At 44.0% G+C, this 15,410-nt stretch overlaps 1 protein-coding gene across 7 annotated transcripts in view; it reads left to right on the top strand.

Annotated features, from left to right (window-relative positions):
- KIAA1210 (KIAA1210 ortholog) overlaps positions 1 to 15,410 on the top strand; it is a 131,876-nt gene that overhangs the window by 89,611 nt on the left and 26,855 nt on the right. For all 7 annotated transcript variants that reach the window (XM_073641174.1, XM_073641175.1, XM_073641178.1 and 4 more), the window contains 4 exons: positions 7,815 to 7,980; positions 9,785 to 9,908; positions 10,260 to 10,418; positions 11,553 to 11,618. In XM_073641174.1, the coding sequence (XP_073497275.1) occupies positions 7,815 to 7,980; positions 9,785 to 9,908; positions 10,260 to 10,418; positions 11,553 to 11,618 (515 nt within the window). The remainder of the gene's footprint in view (positions 1 to 7,814; positions 7,981 to 9,784; positions 9,909 to 10,259; positions 10,419 to 11,552; positions 11,619 to 15,410) is intronic.

The raw sequence follows: 15,410 nt of genomic DNA on the forward strand, positions 1-15,410 counted from the left end.
CAGGGCACAAAGTCTTGCAGTGTCCAGGTGTGTCCACGGGTTGTTGTCCGTGTACACAGTGAACTTGGCAGAGGCAAGGTAATGTTTGAAACGTTCCATCACTGCCCACATCACTGCCAGGAACTCTAGCTTGAAGGAGCTATAATTCTCAGGGTTTCTCTCTGTGGGCCGTAGTTTTCAGCTGGCGCAAGCAATTACCCGCTCTCTGCCCTGCTGGATCTGGGATAGTACGGCTCCCAGCCCCACATTACTGGCGTCTGTGTGGAGGATGAAAGGCTGGCCGTAATCAGGGTAAGCCAGGATCTCATCCCCCGTGAGGGCCATCTTCAGCTGGCGGAAAGACTCCTCTTCCAGCTTGTCCCACCTGAAGGGCGGCTTCTGATTCTTGGTCTTTGACTGACCTAACAGGAGGTCTTGCATAGGGGCTGCAATTTTGGTGAACCCGGGGATGAATCTTCGGTAGTAGCCTACCAACCCGAGGAACTGCCGCACTTCCTTTATGCTGGAGGGTCTTGGCCAGTCCTTAATCACTGTGATCTTATCAGGGTCTGGAGCTACTCCGTCAGCACTCACCACGTGTCCCAGGTACTGTACCTTTGGTTTCAGTAGATGACACTTGGAGGGTTTCACCTTTAGGCCGTAGCCTGCCAGGGCGTCAAACACCTCTGCCAGGTGTTTCAGATGGTCCTCATATGTTTTGGAATACACGATGACATCGTCCAGGTATAGCAGGACCGTCTAGAAATTCCTGTGCCTCAGGCAGCATTCCATCAACCGCTGGAAGGTTCCTGGTGCGTTGCAGAGCCCGAACGGCATACAGTTGAATTCGCTGAGACCCATCGGGGTGGTGAACGCGGTCTTCTCCTTGTCTGCCTCTGCTACAGGAACCTGCCAGTACCCGCTAGTGAGATCCAAAGTGGAGAAGAAGTTAGCAGACTTTAATGCAGCTAAAGATTCCTCTATCCTAGGTAACGGGTACGCATCTTTGTGTGTGATACGGTTGACCTTTCTGTAATCTACACACATTCTCTTGGTGCCATCTTTCTTTTTCACAAGAACTAGTGGAGCTACCCAGGGGCTACAGCTGTCCCTGATTATCCCAGCCTCCTTCATTTCTCGCAACATTCCCTTGGCATTCTGATAGTGTGCAGGGGGTACAGGTCGGTATCTTTCCTTTATGGGTGGATGGTCTCCCGTGGGGATGTGGTGTTCTACCCCCTTTACTTGCCCAAAGTCTAGCGGGTATTTGCTAAAGACTCTTTCGTACTCCTGCACCACCCGGTAGACTCCCTGTTTTTAGTGTGAGGGAGTGGAGTCGGTGCCCACATGCAGCTTCTGACACCAGTCCTCCATTTGTTTCTTGGAGCCGTTACCCTCCTCTGGTTGAGATGGAGGCAAAGGTTCCACGGCCTTTACAGAGTTTTGGTTAACGGTGAACAATTTGGCTAGAGTGGCATACCGGAGCAAGTATACTTCTCTTTCCCCAATGTTTAGGATGCGGACGGGTACCCTCCCATGGCGTACATCGACCACCCCCCATGCTGTCAAAATGGTGGGCCTACTGTCTGAGTAGACGGGTTCTACCATGGCTTGGTAGTCCCTTCCTCTTAACCCGATTGCAGTCCGGCACCAGATCATCATCTCACTTTTTGGGGGCATGGCGATAGGGAACGGGTCACTCATCCTAACGCTACCAATCTCACCACCAGACAGTTCTACCTGTTGCCTTTTCATCAGGGCTCTGATCTCTTTTTGTAGGACACGCTGCTGGCTGGAGCTGGCTTTCATCACAACCTGCTGTAATATGACAATTATCTCTGCAAGACAATTTTCAATAACATTAGTACCCAAGGTTATCTTAGGGTGGCTTTCACGACGGTCAATGTCCACGATAATCAGTCCTTGCGCTGGCAGTTCAACTTTACCAATTTTGATGGTCACCTCCTTGAATCCCACCTGCGGTACGGGCTGACCATTGCTGGTGATGATGCTCAAATCGTTATCTGGGTAGCGGGTAATATCTGAGTCATTCCAGTACCGCTTAAAAAGCACATAGGGGATGGTGGTTACCTGTGACCCGGTGTCCAGTAGTGCACTCATAGGAATGCCATCCAGCACCACAGGCAAGACCGGTCATCCCCCTACTTACTTATCACGCCAGCTCGATGGGCCTGATGGTCTTATGCCTGGGGGTCGGCCCTCTGCCCCAGGTTGGGCCCGTTTAAATGACAGTACCTTGCCATATGTCCTGGTTGGTTGCAGCGGCGGCAGATGGGTTGTCCGTCCTGGTCGTAGCGGTCGCTGGGCCTTCCTCTGGACGATGGGATCCTCCTCTGTCGGCGCCAAGGGACGTCCTCCGGACTGGAAGCCAGCTGGATCTTTCCTGGGGGGGGGCACCTGTAAAGACTGCACAGTTCTAGTTAGTTCGGCAACGCTTTTGGTCAGCTCTTGGACTTGATGGTGCAGGTCTGCAGCCGGGGCTTTGTCCAAAGCCCGTGCATCAGCTCCCACAGGCTCTGCAGACAAGGGCGCCGCCTCCTGGTGATAGGTGATAGCAGGGCGCCTGTGGGTTACAGCGCCACCTGGTGCCCGTTCTCGGAGCACCCGGATGGCCCCGTCTTTAAACTGCGCAAAGTCCAAATCAGGGTTCTGTAAGGCTATTACACGCAACTGGGTTCGGTGGGCGCTGGACTGTAGACCCTCAATGAACTGTTCAGTCAACAGCTTATCCTCATTCAGCACGCTGTCAGGGTCTGCCTGCTTAATGGCTCTCAGGGCCTCCTGCAAATTCAAAGCATAGTCCCTTATACTGTCTTGTGCCCGCTGTTTGCATCCATAAAATTTTAGCTTGATCTCTGCTGAGGTGCGGGTATCGAAAGTGTCCTTTAGACGGGCCAGTATTTCCTTTACAGTCCCCTTTTCCCTGGCTGACCAGAACTTCACTTCTCTTTGGGTGGCTCCGATTAACTGGCCTATCAGGATGCTCACTTTTTGTTCCTCGGACAGGGGGTATACTTTGAATAGGCTATTCAGTCATTCTTTAAAGTCGCTCAGGGTATGCGACTCCCCTGAGTACTGGGGTAACCATGCCGCTCCTGGTATATACGGCAACATGAACGGCATCACTGCGGTAGCAGCCGTGCTGGCGGTGGGAGCTCCCTCCCTTCCTGGTGTCTTCCTCCCCCCTAGTTAACCGTGGCCTACCTTCCGTTGCTTCCTCCCCGTAGGCCGCGGCTCCGTAGGCGATCGTCGGGGTTGAGGACCTTGCGTCGCGCGTTGGTGACGTCGGCGTCCGCTGGGCTCCTTCCAGGACCTTGCGCAGCGTCTGTACATAAGGCGGGTCTTCAGCTCTCGCGCGCTTATGGCGTCCACGCCCCTCTTCTTCCCGCGCGGCGTCCCGAAAATGGCTGCGGATGGCGGGAAAACGGCTGCGGATGGCGGGAAACTTCACCACGGTAAGTATCAGTCTTTCTTCAGTCACGCAGTACCCAGTGGTTGCAGGCACGAAATCCTGCTGACTACGCCAAAGTTGACGTCCCCCCTGGGCCGTGTGTGGGGGAGTACCCGGAGCCGGGTCTCTGTGTAATGCTAGGGGTTGTAGTCTCTGTGGCGGCGACCTGGTCCCGTGGCTCAGGGTGGTCAATCCAGTGGCGGATCTGATTATTTGGTTTTTAATGTTTAAATGTCCGACTACGCCACCCGTGGATTGCGGTCACTGAGAACCGCCGCTGCGGGGCAGACCGCTGAGGCTGATGTTTGGTGCGCAGCAGAGGAGTATAGCCTCAGGGCAGCGTGTGTAGATGGTGAGGGTTGTGGTGCATGGGCGCAGCAGAAATGACTGAGTCCGTGCAGTGCAGTTCAGGGTCTTTACTGTTGGTAATGGAGAAGGCCCTGCCGGGAGTACTGGCTAACATTAGAGGCCTGGTCAGTCTGTGAGCGAACAAGAGTCCCCCTGGCCAGGTGGAGGTGTAGGCCTTCCCGTCTGACTGCACTCTTCCTGGCTACCTTGCTGTAGTCGTGTAGTAGCCCACGTCCCTGAGTGTACCGTGTGGTGCTCACCCGTATGGCTGGTGATTTGGGGCCTTTGGTACCTTCCGCTCCTCGATGGCGGTGCTGGTCCCTTGCGTGTGACTGAGCCTCCGGGCTTTCTATGGCCAGAGGACCTGAAATCCCCTGCCAGGTGGTTTCTGCTGCTGGATGTGGATATCCTCACAGCCTCGGACTCCGGTGTCCGGTTCTCTGCGTCTTCTGCCAGGATGAGCTCTATCAGCTCCAATCCCTGGCTCTCTGCTCCTGTGTTGCCTCCAGAGCTCCTTGCTGCTCCTCTGTCCCTTCCTCTGGACTAGAACTCGACTCCCTAACCCAGCCCCAGATCCAGTTTATAAAGGGCAGGTTCCTCCCCTCCGTGGACTGGGACAGGAGGCATTGCATGCAATAGTGCTCCTGACCAGGAAAACCCATGCTCGCTCTCAGACATGGTATTTCTACCACTGTGGCAACCAGACCCCCTGGGGTGCCACAGAAACACGTCACCACTTCTGTATTTATCACCCACTCCTAGTTTTGGCTTACAAATACTGATGTAAATGACTGACCAAATACTGAACGTGTGAACGTGGCCTATAAGGAAACATGTTACGTTGAACATAATGTCTTATCTGCCTTCATTGTTATAGTGTTTGGCAGCTATTCCCCCATGCACAGGGTAGGCTGTCAGTCACTGATAGGAACCACCCTTTTAACTCTTAAACATACATTAAAATCTTGTGCAATTAGTACAATATAATACTGAATCTTTTCCCACAAACTTTTTCACCCTGATTTTGAGCTTCTCATGCTCTATAACATGTTGCCCATAGACTGCACAGCGTTTCCGGACAGGCAGGTTCCTTTCAAATGCATTCTATATATCTATACAGATGTTGGAGAGATTGTTGTAAAAATAAATAATTCCTCCTCTGCAGCTGTAATCTGTAGATTCTCCCCACTGTGACACAACTTGGGAAATCTTGCTCATCATGAGAAGCATTTACTCTTCCTTTTCCCTATTGTGAACATCATTTATTCAGCTGTACAATAGTGAAAGTATTGAGTATAGAAAGTGAACAAGTAATGCAGGGCCTGTTAGCTTTTTTTTTGTCAGTGATTATCAAATATTGGAACCGCTTGTGGACAAAGCATTGTTTCAGGGATCTTTGGAAGTAAGAATATGGGCAATACTTAAAAAATAGTAATAGTTGTACGTGTTACATACAAAATGCCATACTGCGCCTATACCTCTGCATAATCTGTTTACATGCAACCCTCGCCATCAAAATCTCTTGACTTCAAGCTCCATTCACATGAGTATATTTTCCCTAGTGCAGGTATTGCTATCTCGGATCCATGTGGGGATAAAAATCACAGCATCGGCAAGTGTGGTCTGATTTATGGACAAGACTAATACATGTAAATATCAGCCAACTCCTGTGCCCATCGGCTATGTGGATAAGTGAACTTATCAGACCAGTGATGTCTGCAGTGCAGTACAACAGCCTGCAGGAACTTATCCTTACCAAAAAACAAGTGCTACAGTGAGGAAAAAAAGTATTTAGTTAGCCACCAATTGTGCAAGTTCTCCCACTTAAAAAGATGAGAGAGGCCTGTAATTGACATCATATGTAGACCTCAACTATGAGAGACAAAATGAGAAAACAAATCCTGAAAATCACATTGTCTGATTTGGAAAGAATTTTTTTTTCAAATTTTGGTGGAAAATAAGTATTTGGTCAATTACAAAAGTTCATCTCAATACTTTGTTATATATCCTTTGTTGGCAATGACAGAGGTCAAACGTTTTCTGTAAGTCTTCACAAGGTTGGCACACACTGTTGCTGGTATGTTGGCCCATTCCTCCATGTAGATCTCCTCTAGAGCAGTGATGTTTTGGGGCTGTTGCTGGGCAACATGGACTTTCAACTCCCTCCAAAGGTTTTCTATAGGGTTTAGATCTGGAGACTGCCACTTCACGACTTTGAAATGCTTCTTACGAAGACACTCCTTCGTTGCCCTAGCGGTGTGCTTGGGATCATTGTCATGCTGAAAGACCCAGCCACGTTTCATCTTCAATGCCCTTGCTACTGGAAGGAGGTTTGCACTCAAAATCTCACGATACATGACCCCATTCATTCTTTCATGTACACGGATCAGTCATCCTGGTCCCTTGGCAGAGAAACAGCCCCAAAGCATGATGTTGCCACCCCCATGCTTCACAGTAGGTATGGTGTTCTTTGGATGCAACTCGGCATTCTTTCTCCTCCAAACACGATGAGTTGTGTTTCTACCAAACAGTTCTACTTTAGTTTCATCTGACCATATGACATTCTCCAAATACTCTTCTGGATCAGCCAAATGCTCTCTAGCAAACTTCAGACGGGCCTGAACATGTAATGGCTTAAGCAGGGGGACACGTCTGGCACTGCCGGATCTGAGTCCCTGGCGGCGTAGTGTGTTACTGATGGTAGCCTGTGTAAGGTTGGTCCCAGCTCTCTGCAGGTCATTACCTAGGTCCCCCCGTGTGGTTCTGGGGTTTTTGCTCACCAGTCTTGTATGTCTTCCATTTTCTAATTATTGCTCCCACAGTTGATTTCTTCACACCAAGCTGCTTGCCTATTACAGATTCAGTCTTCCCAGCCTGGTGCAGGGCTACAATTTTTCTGGTGTCCTTCGACAGCTCTTTGGTCTTCACCATAGTGGAGTTTGGAGTGTGACTGTTTGAGGTTGCGGACAGGTGTCTTTTATACGGATAACAAGTTCAAACCGGTGCCAGTACTACAGGTAATGAGTGGAGGACAGAGGAGCCTCTTAAATAAGAAGTTACAGGTCTGTGAGAGCCAGAAATCTTGCTTGTTTGTAATTGACCAAATATTTATTTTCCACCAAAATTTGAAAAAAATTTCTTTCCAAATTAGACTGATTTTCAGGATTTGTTTTCTCATTTTGTCTCTCGCAGTTGAGGTCTACCTATGATGTCAATTACAGGCCTCTCTCATCTTTTTAAGTGGGAGAACTTGCACAATTGGTGGCTGACTAAATACTTTTTTTCCCCACTGTATGTGCTCTGCTTCTTTTCTATGAATGTTTTTTTTGTCAGTACTGCAGACTTTGAAAGGAGTGTCAGGGCACATACACTCCATTGAACTCCTTCTGGCTGTTGTCTTTCGATTGGTGGAAGGGACTGGTCATAGGGCCCCGGTTCTGGTGATCACTGGAGGTTCCTAATGGTCAGGTCAGCAAAATCTAACCATTAGATAGCTCTTCAGATATGACAGCGGTTTTTCATGGAATGTGCTTATGGCGTGTTTTGAGAATTTTTGGGGAGCAGATCCACTACAAAAACACTTGAAAGACTCTTCCTATTTATTTCTATAACAAAACTACTCCATACGTTCAGTCTTTTTGAGTGGTTTTTTTTTCCACTTCAGATTTTATAAAACGCTTGGTGGAGAACAAAAAATGCATAGCGCTTCTTTCAAGCAGCTACTGATGGAATCTGCTCCAAATTAGGCACTGTTTGATCAAAAGGCTGCAAAAAGTCTTCAGGAAAATATTTTTTCAGAACCACTTCAGGAAATGAAAATTTGTAAAAAGTCTCCAAGAAGGAGAATTTCCTGAAGCGGTTTCCACTTGTCGTTTTTGTCTGCCTCCAAAAAAATACTCTGTAGGTGCATAACCTCAAAGATCAAATATGTGAAAGAACCATTCTAGGGATGTTTAACTGGAAATTGTAATCTAAGATTATATTTAGCATATGTACAAATATTTTTCTCCATCAGGGAAGAAGAAATCAAAATTCCAGGCCTTCAAGAAATTATTTGTGAAAAAGAAAAGGAAAGAACCTACAACTCCTAGTAGAGAAAGCCACCTTAAACCCAGCCAGTCCAGTACCGATGTCAGTGCATCTGGAGCCAACACCATTGCTTTTCATGTCGATGATGAAGTGTAAGAAAATATTTGTATGGTTTCTGGACATATTGCAACAGTCTGGTGTAAAAATGGCTAATCTTCATTATAATTTCTGTGTTTAAAGGGAATCTGTCAGCAGGTTTTTACAGTGTAATATTGGAAACTGCATGATTAAGGGACCGAAACCCTAATTCTAGTCTCTTACTGGTCTGTTTGTAGTTTCAATAAAATCAATGTTTTATCAGCAGGAGATTATCACTAGAGGACTAGTTGTTTTGTGCTATGTAGTCTTCCTGCTCTGTGTAACCCCGCCCTCACCACCAATTGGTAGCTTTCTGTGTACACTGTGCATAGGCAGAAAGCTGCCAATCAGTGATGTGGGCGGGGTTATATAGAGCTCAGCATTTAGAGAACTGCAAGATCTACAGTGCAAGATAACAGTGATGTTATCAAAACTACAGCAAGCAGCCCAGTAAGTGACACATCACTAGAATCGGGGTCTCCTGCACTACTTGATGCTGATATCAGATTACATAGCAAAAACCTGCTGATAATGTTGCCCTTAGGAAATCTATCAGAACTTAATTTATTTGGGGTGAAACTGATGGCATTGTGCTTTTTTTTTTTTCCCACAATTCTTTTTTTTAAAACCGTATGGGTGACAAAATATTATCTGAAATGGACTATTATGGATGCAGCAAGAACAAATGTTGTTTTGGATTTTTTTTAAGAGGTATTTTGAAAAAAAAAAAGTTTGACACTTTTTCAAATGTATTTCTTACTTTTTTTTTCATTAGCCCACTTCTCGTAACTGAACCGGCAGTCATTTGATCTCTTGAACTATATACTGCAATACTCTAGTAATGTTGTCTGTACTGAAAATAATTCTGCATTTCAACTGCAGTTTAAGCTTTAAAGACCACGATGGTGGTGGTGATGATGGAGACCTTCAGTAGGCATTGGAGGGGGGAGCGATGGGCACTAGAAAACCTTACAACCCCACCCTCCAGATTGCAATGCTTAAATGCCGAAGTCAGAGCTAGAAGTACATAAACACGCAATGTATTGATCAAAGCTTGCTCCACCTACATCTGCTATACATGTATGCTGGATGGTCAGGAAGAGGTTAAGACTATGACAAAGGTTTAAAGAGGCAGGTCATTATCTGATGACAAGTTTTTCGACAAGTTTTTCTGTTAAATGCATCTTTTTGTTTATGCTTTTTGCTTTTCATGCATTTTTTTGTTTTTTTTTTGGTCACAATGGGGAAAAATTTCAGTAGAAGAATGCTAAAAGAATGGACCCACAAGTCGAAAAACCTTGAATGATATTTTCGAAATTCCATGTGTTATTTTTACTGTAAAATGCTGTGGGGTTTTTTTCTGCACAAAAAACTGCATCAAAAACTCTACATCTTACCAAGCAATAACTGACTGCTAAATGTAAGATTAGAGATTTGATTTTCACCAGCCACATACAGTAAGTTTAAATGCTGTTAACAGAAGCTCAGGCAAAATAAATGCCGCCTTAAGTATGTATCAAAAACACAAAATGATTCAAAACGTACATGTGAAAAATTATTATTTAAAAAAAATATATATCTATCCCTATCTGTTTTTTCATTATTGGTGATACATCTTCTTTAAAGCAATTATTTTAAAACAACAACCAATGTCCATGTGTCCTATCCAGGTATAAAAATGCCATGTTGCACTAAAATGGCTTCTTTTTTCCTCCAAAAAGCAATCAAAGCAACTTGTAGAAGGTGTTGGCGGCCAAGACGATTCGTAGGGTGTTAATTTTTATTTTTAAACTGATTTTTAAATGTTCATTGTTAAAGGGCCAAAGCAAATATGGGGAACAAGGCAGTATCTCATGACAGTGTATTTATTTCGGAGATGGAGGGCTCTGTGACGGAAGATATCTCCCAGGAGTGCACACCCGGGAAAGTGAAGGCATTACAGGTACAAGCATAAAGAATTAAAGAATTAAAATATGGCTTTAAAACCCTAACTTTTATGTGAAGGACAAATATCACATTTTCCGCCTGGCTGTACATTTCCTCAGTCTCTTTATATACAGTGTATTCATAGTATTCCCAAAGTCCTGTCCATTGATACTTTTTACAAATAATGGTAGTTGCTAAATAAATAATTACGACTTTCATCAAATGTGCAGGTCAATTATTTACAAATTATCTTGTCTCTTGTGACACTAAGCTGCTGGTCTATATCTCTTTCATCCTGACAGCAGAAGCTAATGATCTTCCCTTTATATCTGAGCTAGACCTAACAATGAGCCGTGTTATTCGTTAGCTGCAGCTTCAGCAGAACATTCGGATAGGATCTCCACCGCAGGGTATTGTCCCCAAGAAGCTCGAGGATTCTGGGACGCTTTCAGAAGATGACGGCTTGCCCAGGAGTCCGCCAGAGATAACCTCATTGCATGAGATTCTTGCCCAGTCATCAGGGAAAGTAAGTGCTTCGGCATTTATTTACTATGTATTTTGTTTTTATTAAATGGTGTGATACATGACTGTCCTTCAGCTTTGTGAAAACTTTTAGCAAGTTTTCCTTGACTTTATAAATGAGTGACACTACTTCCTATCCAAACCCTTTCCAAAACGTAAAAATATCCAGTTCACTAGATGTAGTGTGTTGGGGACGAATACACTGTAGTGCTAACTGTGCATACAATTTTAGATGGATTTCTTGTAAAATAATCTTTCCTTATGTTATAATTCCTGTTTTTTTTAACCCCATGGTAACCATGCCTTTTGGATTTTTTTTTACATCTCCTGTAGTGATGGGATTGTATTTCTTTCTTTGGCTTTGCGCTTTTTGCCTTAACACAAATGTACTGTTTTCAATAACATTAGTGGTACATTACCCATATACTGTAGCCCCATTACATCTGAGATTATTCTGTCTTGTTAAAAGTCCTGGGTATGCCATGACTTGGGATAATATAACTTGTAAACCAGGGCTGAAGTGGTTGGGAGACTGAGAGCATGTTCTCTAGGCTTAGTGCAGGGGTATAGACAAGTCAGTCTGCTTTGGTTAGGATATTTAAAGTTGGGGCAAGAAGATTTATTTTTACCCAATAAGGGAGGAAACTGTGGCTGGAACTATGAACCTAACCCTTTGTGAATTCGGAATGTCAGACTGCTTTTAATTCTTTATTTTTCCTTTTTCTTATTTCTTCCTTTCTATATGTATTGTTGAGGATTAGTTTGATAGCAGGTCAAGTAGGGTTAGTGCCAGGGTATAACATGAGGTCCGTAGTATAACTTCATTTACGGACTCTGCAGAGCAATAAAATTCATCATTACAAAATGAGTCTGGCCAAAGTTAATGATTGACCCTCTGTAGATGTACGTATAGGGCTCGCCCAGCATTCATGATATGATTGGTAGCATACTGATTTATGTATGGGGTATCTTTTCATCCTACAGTATATAATGATGCAGATCCATATGCAAAGATCATATCTATTGTATACCCCGGAGCCTTTGATTGTCTAGATGCTGTTCTGATGTTTATTTAGAGATGTAAAGTAGGTGAAAACTGAATTTGGATCATCAGTCCTAATTGTTTTACCCTTCTCAGTCTTCCGTCAGTGCACAGAGACGAAGCTCTATAAGTTTAGGAGGAACAGACAGTGAAGACGACCCGGTATGTATGTGTCTGTGTAATGGTTTATGGATATGCATAAGACATCATCTATTCAATACATTAGCTCAGCACTAGGTGGAGATCTAGCAATGGTTGCCTTGACTCGATAACAGATCGAGGCTGTCACAGCACTTAAGTGTAATTTGACTCCCAACTTAACTTGCAACAGCCGTTGACCAATGTCATCTTCAGTCTTACATGAGATACATCTCAGACACATTATTAATTTGGTACTTGTTGAGTCATGACAACCTTTGCTAAATAAGTATAGAATTAAAATTACGTGAAAGAAGACCTAAACATTCATGCTCGATTTTGTGACCTTCTTGGCACTGGAGTAACTGGTGGGCCTCAAAGTAAAGTCACACACAGGACCCCCAACTACCATGTGCCATTTAGAAAATTGGTGAGGTGGCAGAAGAGCATTTGGACCCTTCAGGCACCAGGGTGTCAGGGATGCCTCTACACCCCTATAGCTGTACCCCTGCTTCTATTCCTTCTTAGGGTGTTTTTATCACACAGAGGGGAGTTCTGTGCCAGAAGTAGGATAGTTGGGGTATGTGCACACTGTTTTTTTTGGAAAAAGACTCCTCAAACACTCCATGGGCCTGATTTATAACGACCGGCGTGAACAATGCCGAACTTGATGAGGGGGCTTGTGCCTTCCTGGTTTTCCCTACTGTAGAGTTATAGGTAAATTGGTATTTGCTTTGCCCCTTGCCCACCAACAGCTGATTATGAAGGGACTTCTAACTGCAGACAAAAGTTGTCTGCTGACATTACACACTGTATTCGCTGCTTACAGAATATATAAATTTACTTCACATACTTTTCTGTTTTACACAGGATTTGCTAATAATTTAGCATGCATGTGTTCCTTTTCCTTTGAACACAGACTTAACTAACCATTTCCTGTTACATTTTATTTATTTTCCTAACTTGTGTAATTGAGGTTGCTTTAGAGTAAAACTTTTATATGGCCTTTCTATCATATTCATAAATGTTCTGAAAATAAACAATTTACTTAAAACTTGGCAAAGTCGGCTGGAGCTATAATTGTTTTTTTTAATGGAAACATATTATGGTGATGTCTTTTAAATGTTATCATTTTATTAGAAGGGAATATTAATACTTGATTATGCAACTTAATTCCTTAAGGCTGTTTACTAGCCAAATCTTTACTCATTTGTACGGATATGAAATTATTCGTTGTTTGTTCAGTGTTAGAATGTTTTGAATTGAAACAGATGAATCCTGAAGAATAAAATATTAATTTTATTTGTATCTTTATTTTATAGTTTTGTGATGGATTGGGGTTATATATCCGTATACTTACTTGATGCAATCTAATGGCGTGTCTTTTTGACTCAGCTGGATTAATATGCTCTTTCCCATACAATGGGCCACAACAGAAAAATGCATATCATATGTTATACTTTTACAAAGGGGCCCTATAGATATCTAAGCCTTACATAGAGGGTATATGCTCCTGACATATACAGTGGGGAAAATGAGTATTTGATACACTGACGATTTTTGCAAGTTTTCCCACCTACAAAGAATGGAAAGGTCTGTAATTTTTATCGTAGATACACTTCAACGGTGAGAGACAGAATCTAAAAATAAAAAAACAGGAAATCATTGTATGATTTTTGCATAATTAATTAGCATTTTATTGCATGAAATAAGTATTTGATACAATAGAAAAACAGAACTTAATATTTAGTACAGAAATCTTTGTTTGCAATTACAGAGGTCAGATGTTTCCTGTAGTTCTTGACCAGGTTTGCACACACTGCAGCAGGGATTTTGGCCCACTCCTCCATACAGATCTTCTCCAGATCTTTCAGGTTCCAGGCTGTCACTGGGCAACATTAAGTTTCAGCTCCCTCCAAAGATTTTCTATTGGGTTCAGGTCTGGAGACTGGCTAGGCCACACCAGGACATTGAAATGCTTCTTACGGAGCCACTCCTTAGTTGCCCTGGCTGTGTGTTTCAGGCCATTGTCATGCTGGAAGACCCAGCCACGACCCATCTTCAATGCTTTTACTGAGGGAAGGAGGTTGTTGGCCAAAATCTCGTGATACATGACCCCATCCATCCTCCCTTCAATACGTTGCAGTTGCCCTGTCACCTTTGCAGAAAAGCACCCCCAAAGTATGAGGTTTTCCTCACCATGCTTCATGGTTGGGACAGTGTTCTTAGGGTTGTACTCTTCTTTCTTCTTTCTCCAAACACAGTGAGTGGAATTGATACCAAAAAGTTATATTTTTGTCTCATCTGACCACATGACCTTCTCCCATTCCTTCTCTGGATCATGCAGATGGTCATTGTGTTACACGTACGCCGCTAGGTTCAGATAGGGCGAGACGGCTTTCATGAATTCTTCGGAATCCTGGGGGAACCGTTACTCAGGGCGACCATAGGCTGCAGCTTCTCTCAGGCACACGATAGATTCAATTGCTGATCAGACACATCTGACAAGAGTCTTTTTCAACAGTTTAACAGTGGAATTTAATCTGAAGCACGGCCAGTGCAATTCAGGGATATTACAGCAACAATCTTCATTACAGTACAGTCGGAGTCTTGAGCAATCGGCTCCAGTAACAATACAGTAGTTTCTTCACAAGGCACAGTATTACAGTCTCTTCAGTAGCATAATTCAGCATAGATTAGATCTCTTAGCAGCACACTTCTATGCATACACAACCACAAGCTTTTCCTTCACAAGGACACAATAGTACTCCGCATCCTTTATCCTGCATGCAGATGGAGGGGGGAGTATTTGATGAGGGAGATGATCCCTGTGACACCATTCCTTCCAGTCCTTATCTTCCTGCCCGATAATACTCTGCACTGTAGTTCAGGGAGTTTTTCTGACCTGTGTTTAGTTTCTCTCCTGATCTGAATCCTGTTCAGTTGCCTTCTGTCAGATCCAGATAACATACCACCACCTTTCTCTTCGGCTTCAGCCAGACTACAATAACAAGTTCCCCACAATCCCCCTGGGCTCTGCTAAAATACTCCGTCTCCTGTGACTATTAACCCCTCTAGTTGCTGGATGCTTCTGAAGCACAACACTTCCTGTCTCCTTTGCTTGCGTTATTTGTAACAGTTGCTGGATGCTTTTGAAGCTACAGCACCACTAGTGCATGTCACACTTGGCAAACTTCAAAGGGGCCTGGACATGTGCTGGTGTGAGCAGGGGAACCTTGCGTTCCCTGCAGGATTTTCATCCATGATGGCGTAGTGTGTTATTAATGGTAATGTTTGAGACTGTGGTCCCAGCTCTCTTCAGGTCATTGACCAGGTCCTCCCATGTAGTTCTGGGCTAATTCATGACTTTTCTCAGAATCATCCTTACACCACGTGGCAAAATCATGCATGGAGCCCCAGACCGAGGAAGATTGACAGTCATCTGGTCTTTCTCCCATTTTCTAATAATTGTGCCAACAGTTGTTGCCTTCTCACCAAGCTGTTTGCTTATTGTTATGGTCTTGGCCATGGTGGAGAGGTTGGAGTGTGATTGAACGCGTTACCTGTATAAAAGACACCTGTCCACACACTCAAACAGGTGTAATTAATACAGGTAATGAGTGCAGAGTAGGAGGGCTTCTTAAAGAAAAACTTACAGGTCTGTGGGAGTCAGAATTCTTGCTGGTTGGTAGGTGATCAAATACTTATTTCATGGAATAAAATGCAATTTAATTATGTAAAAATCATACAATGTGATTTTCTATTTTTTTATTTTTAGATTCTGTCCCTCACAGGTGAAGTGTACCTACGATAAAA

The sequence above is a fragment of the Phyllobates terribilis genome, unplaced genomic scaffold (assembly GCF_046119375.1).
Source record: "Phyllobates terribilis strain yellow unplaced genomic scaffold, ASM4611937v1 Scaffold_7__3_contigs__length_470593459, whole genome shotgun sequence".
Lineage (NCBI taxonomy): Eukaryota > Metazoa > Chordata > Amphibia > Anura > Dendrobatidae > Phyllobates > Phyllobates terribilis.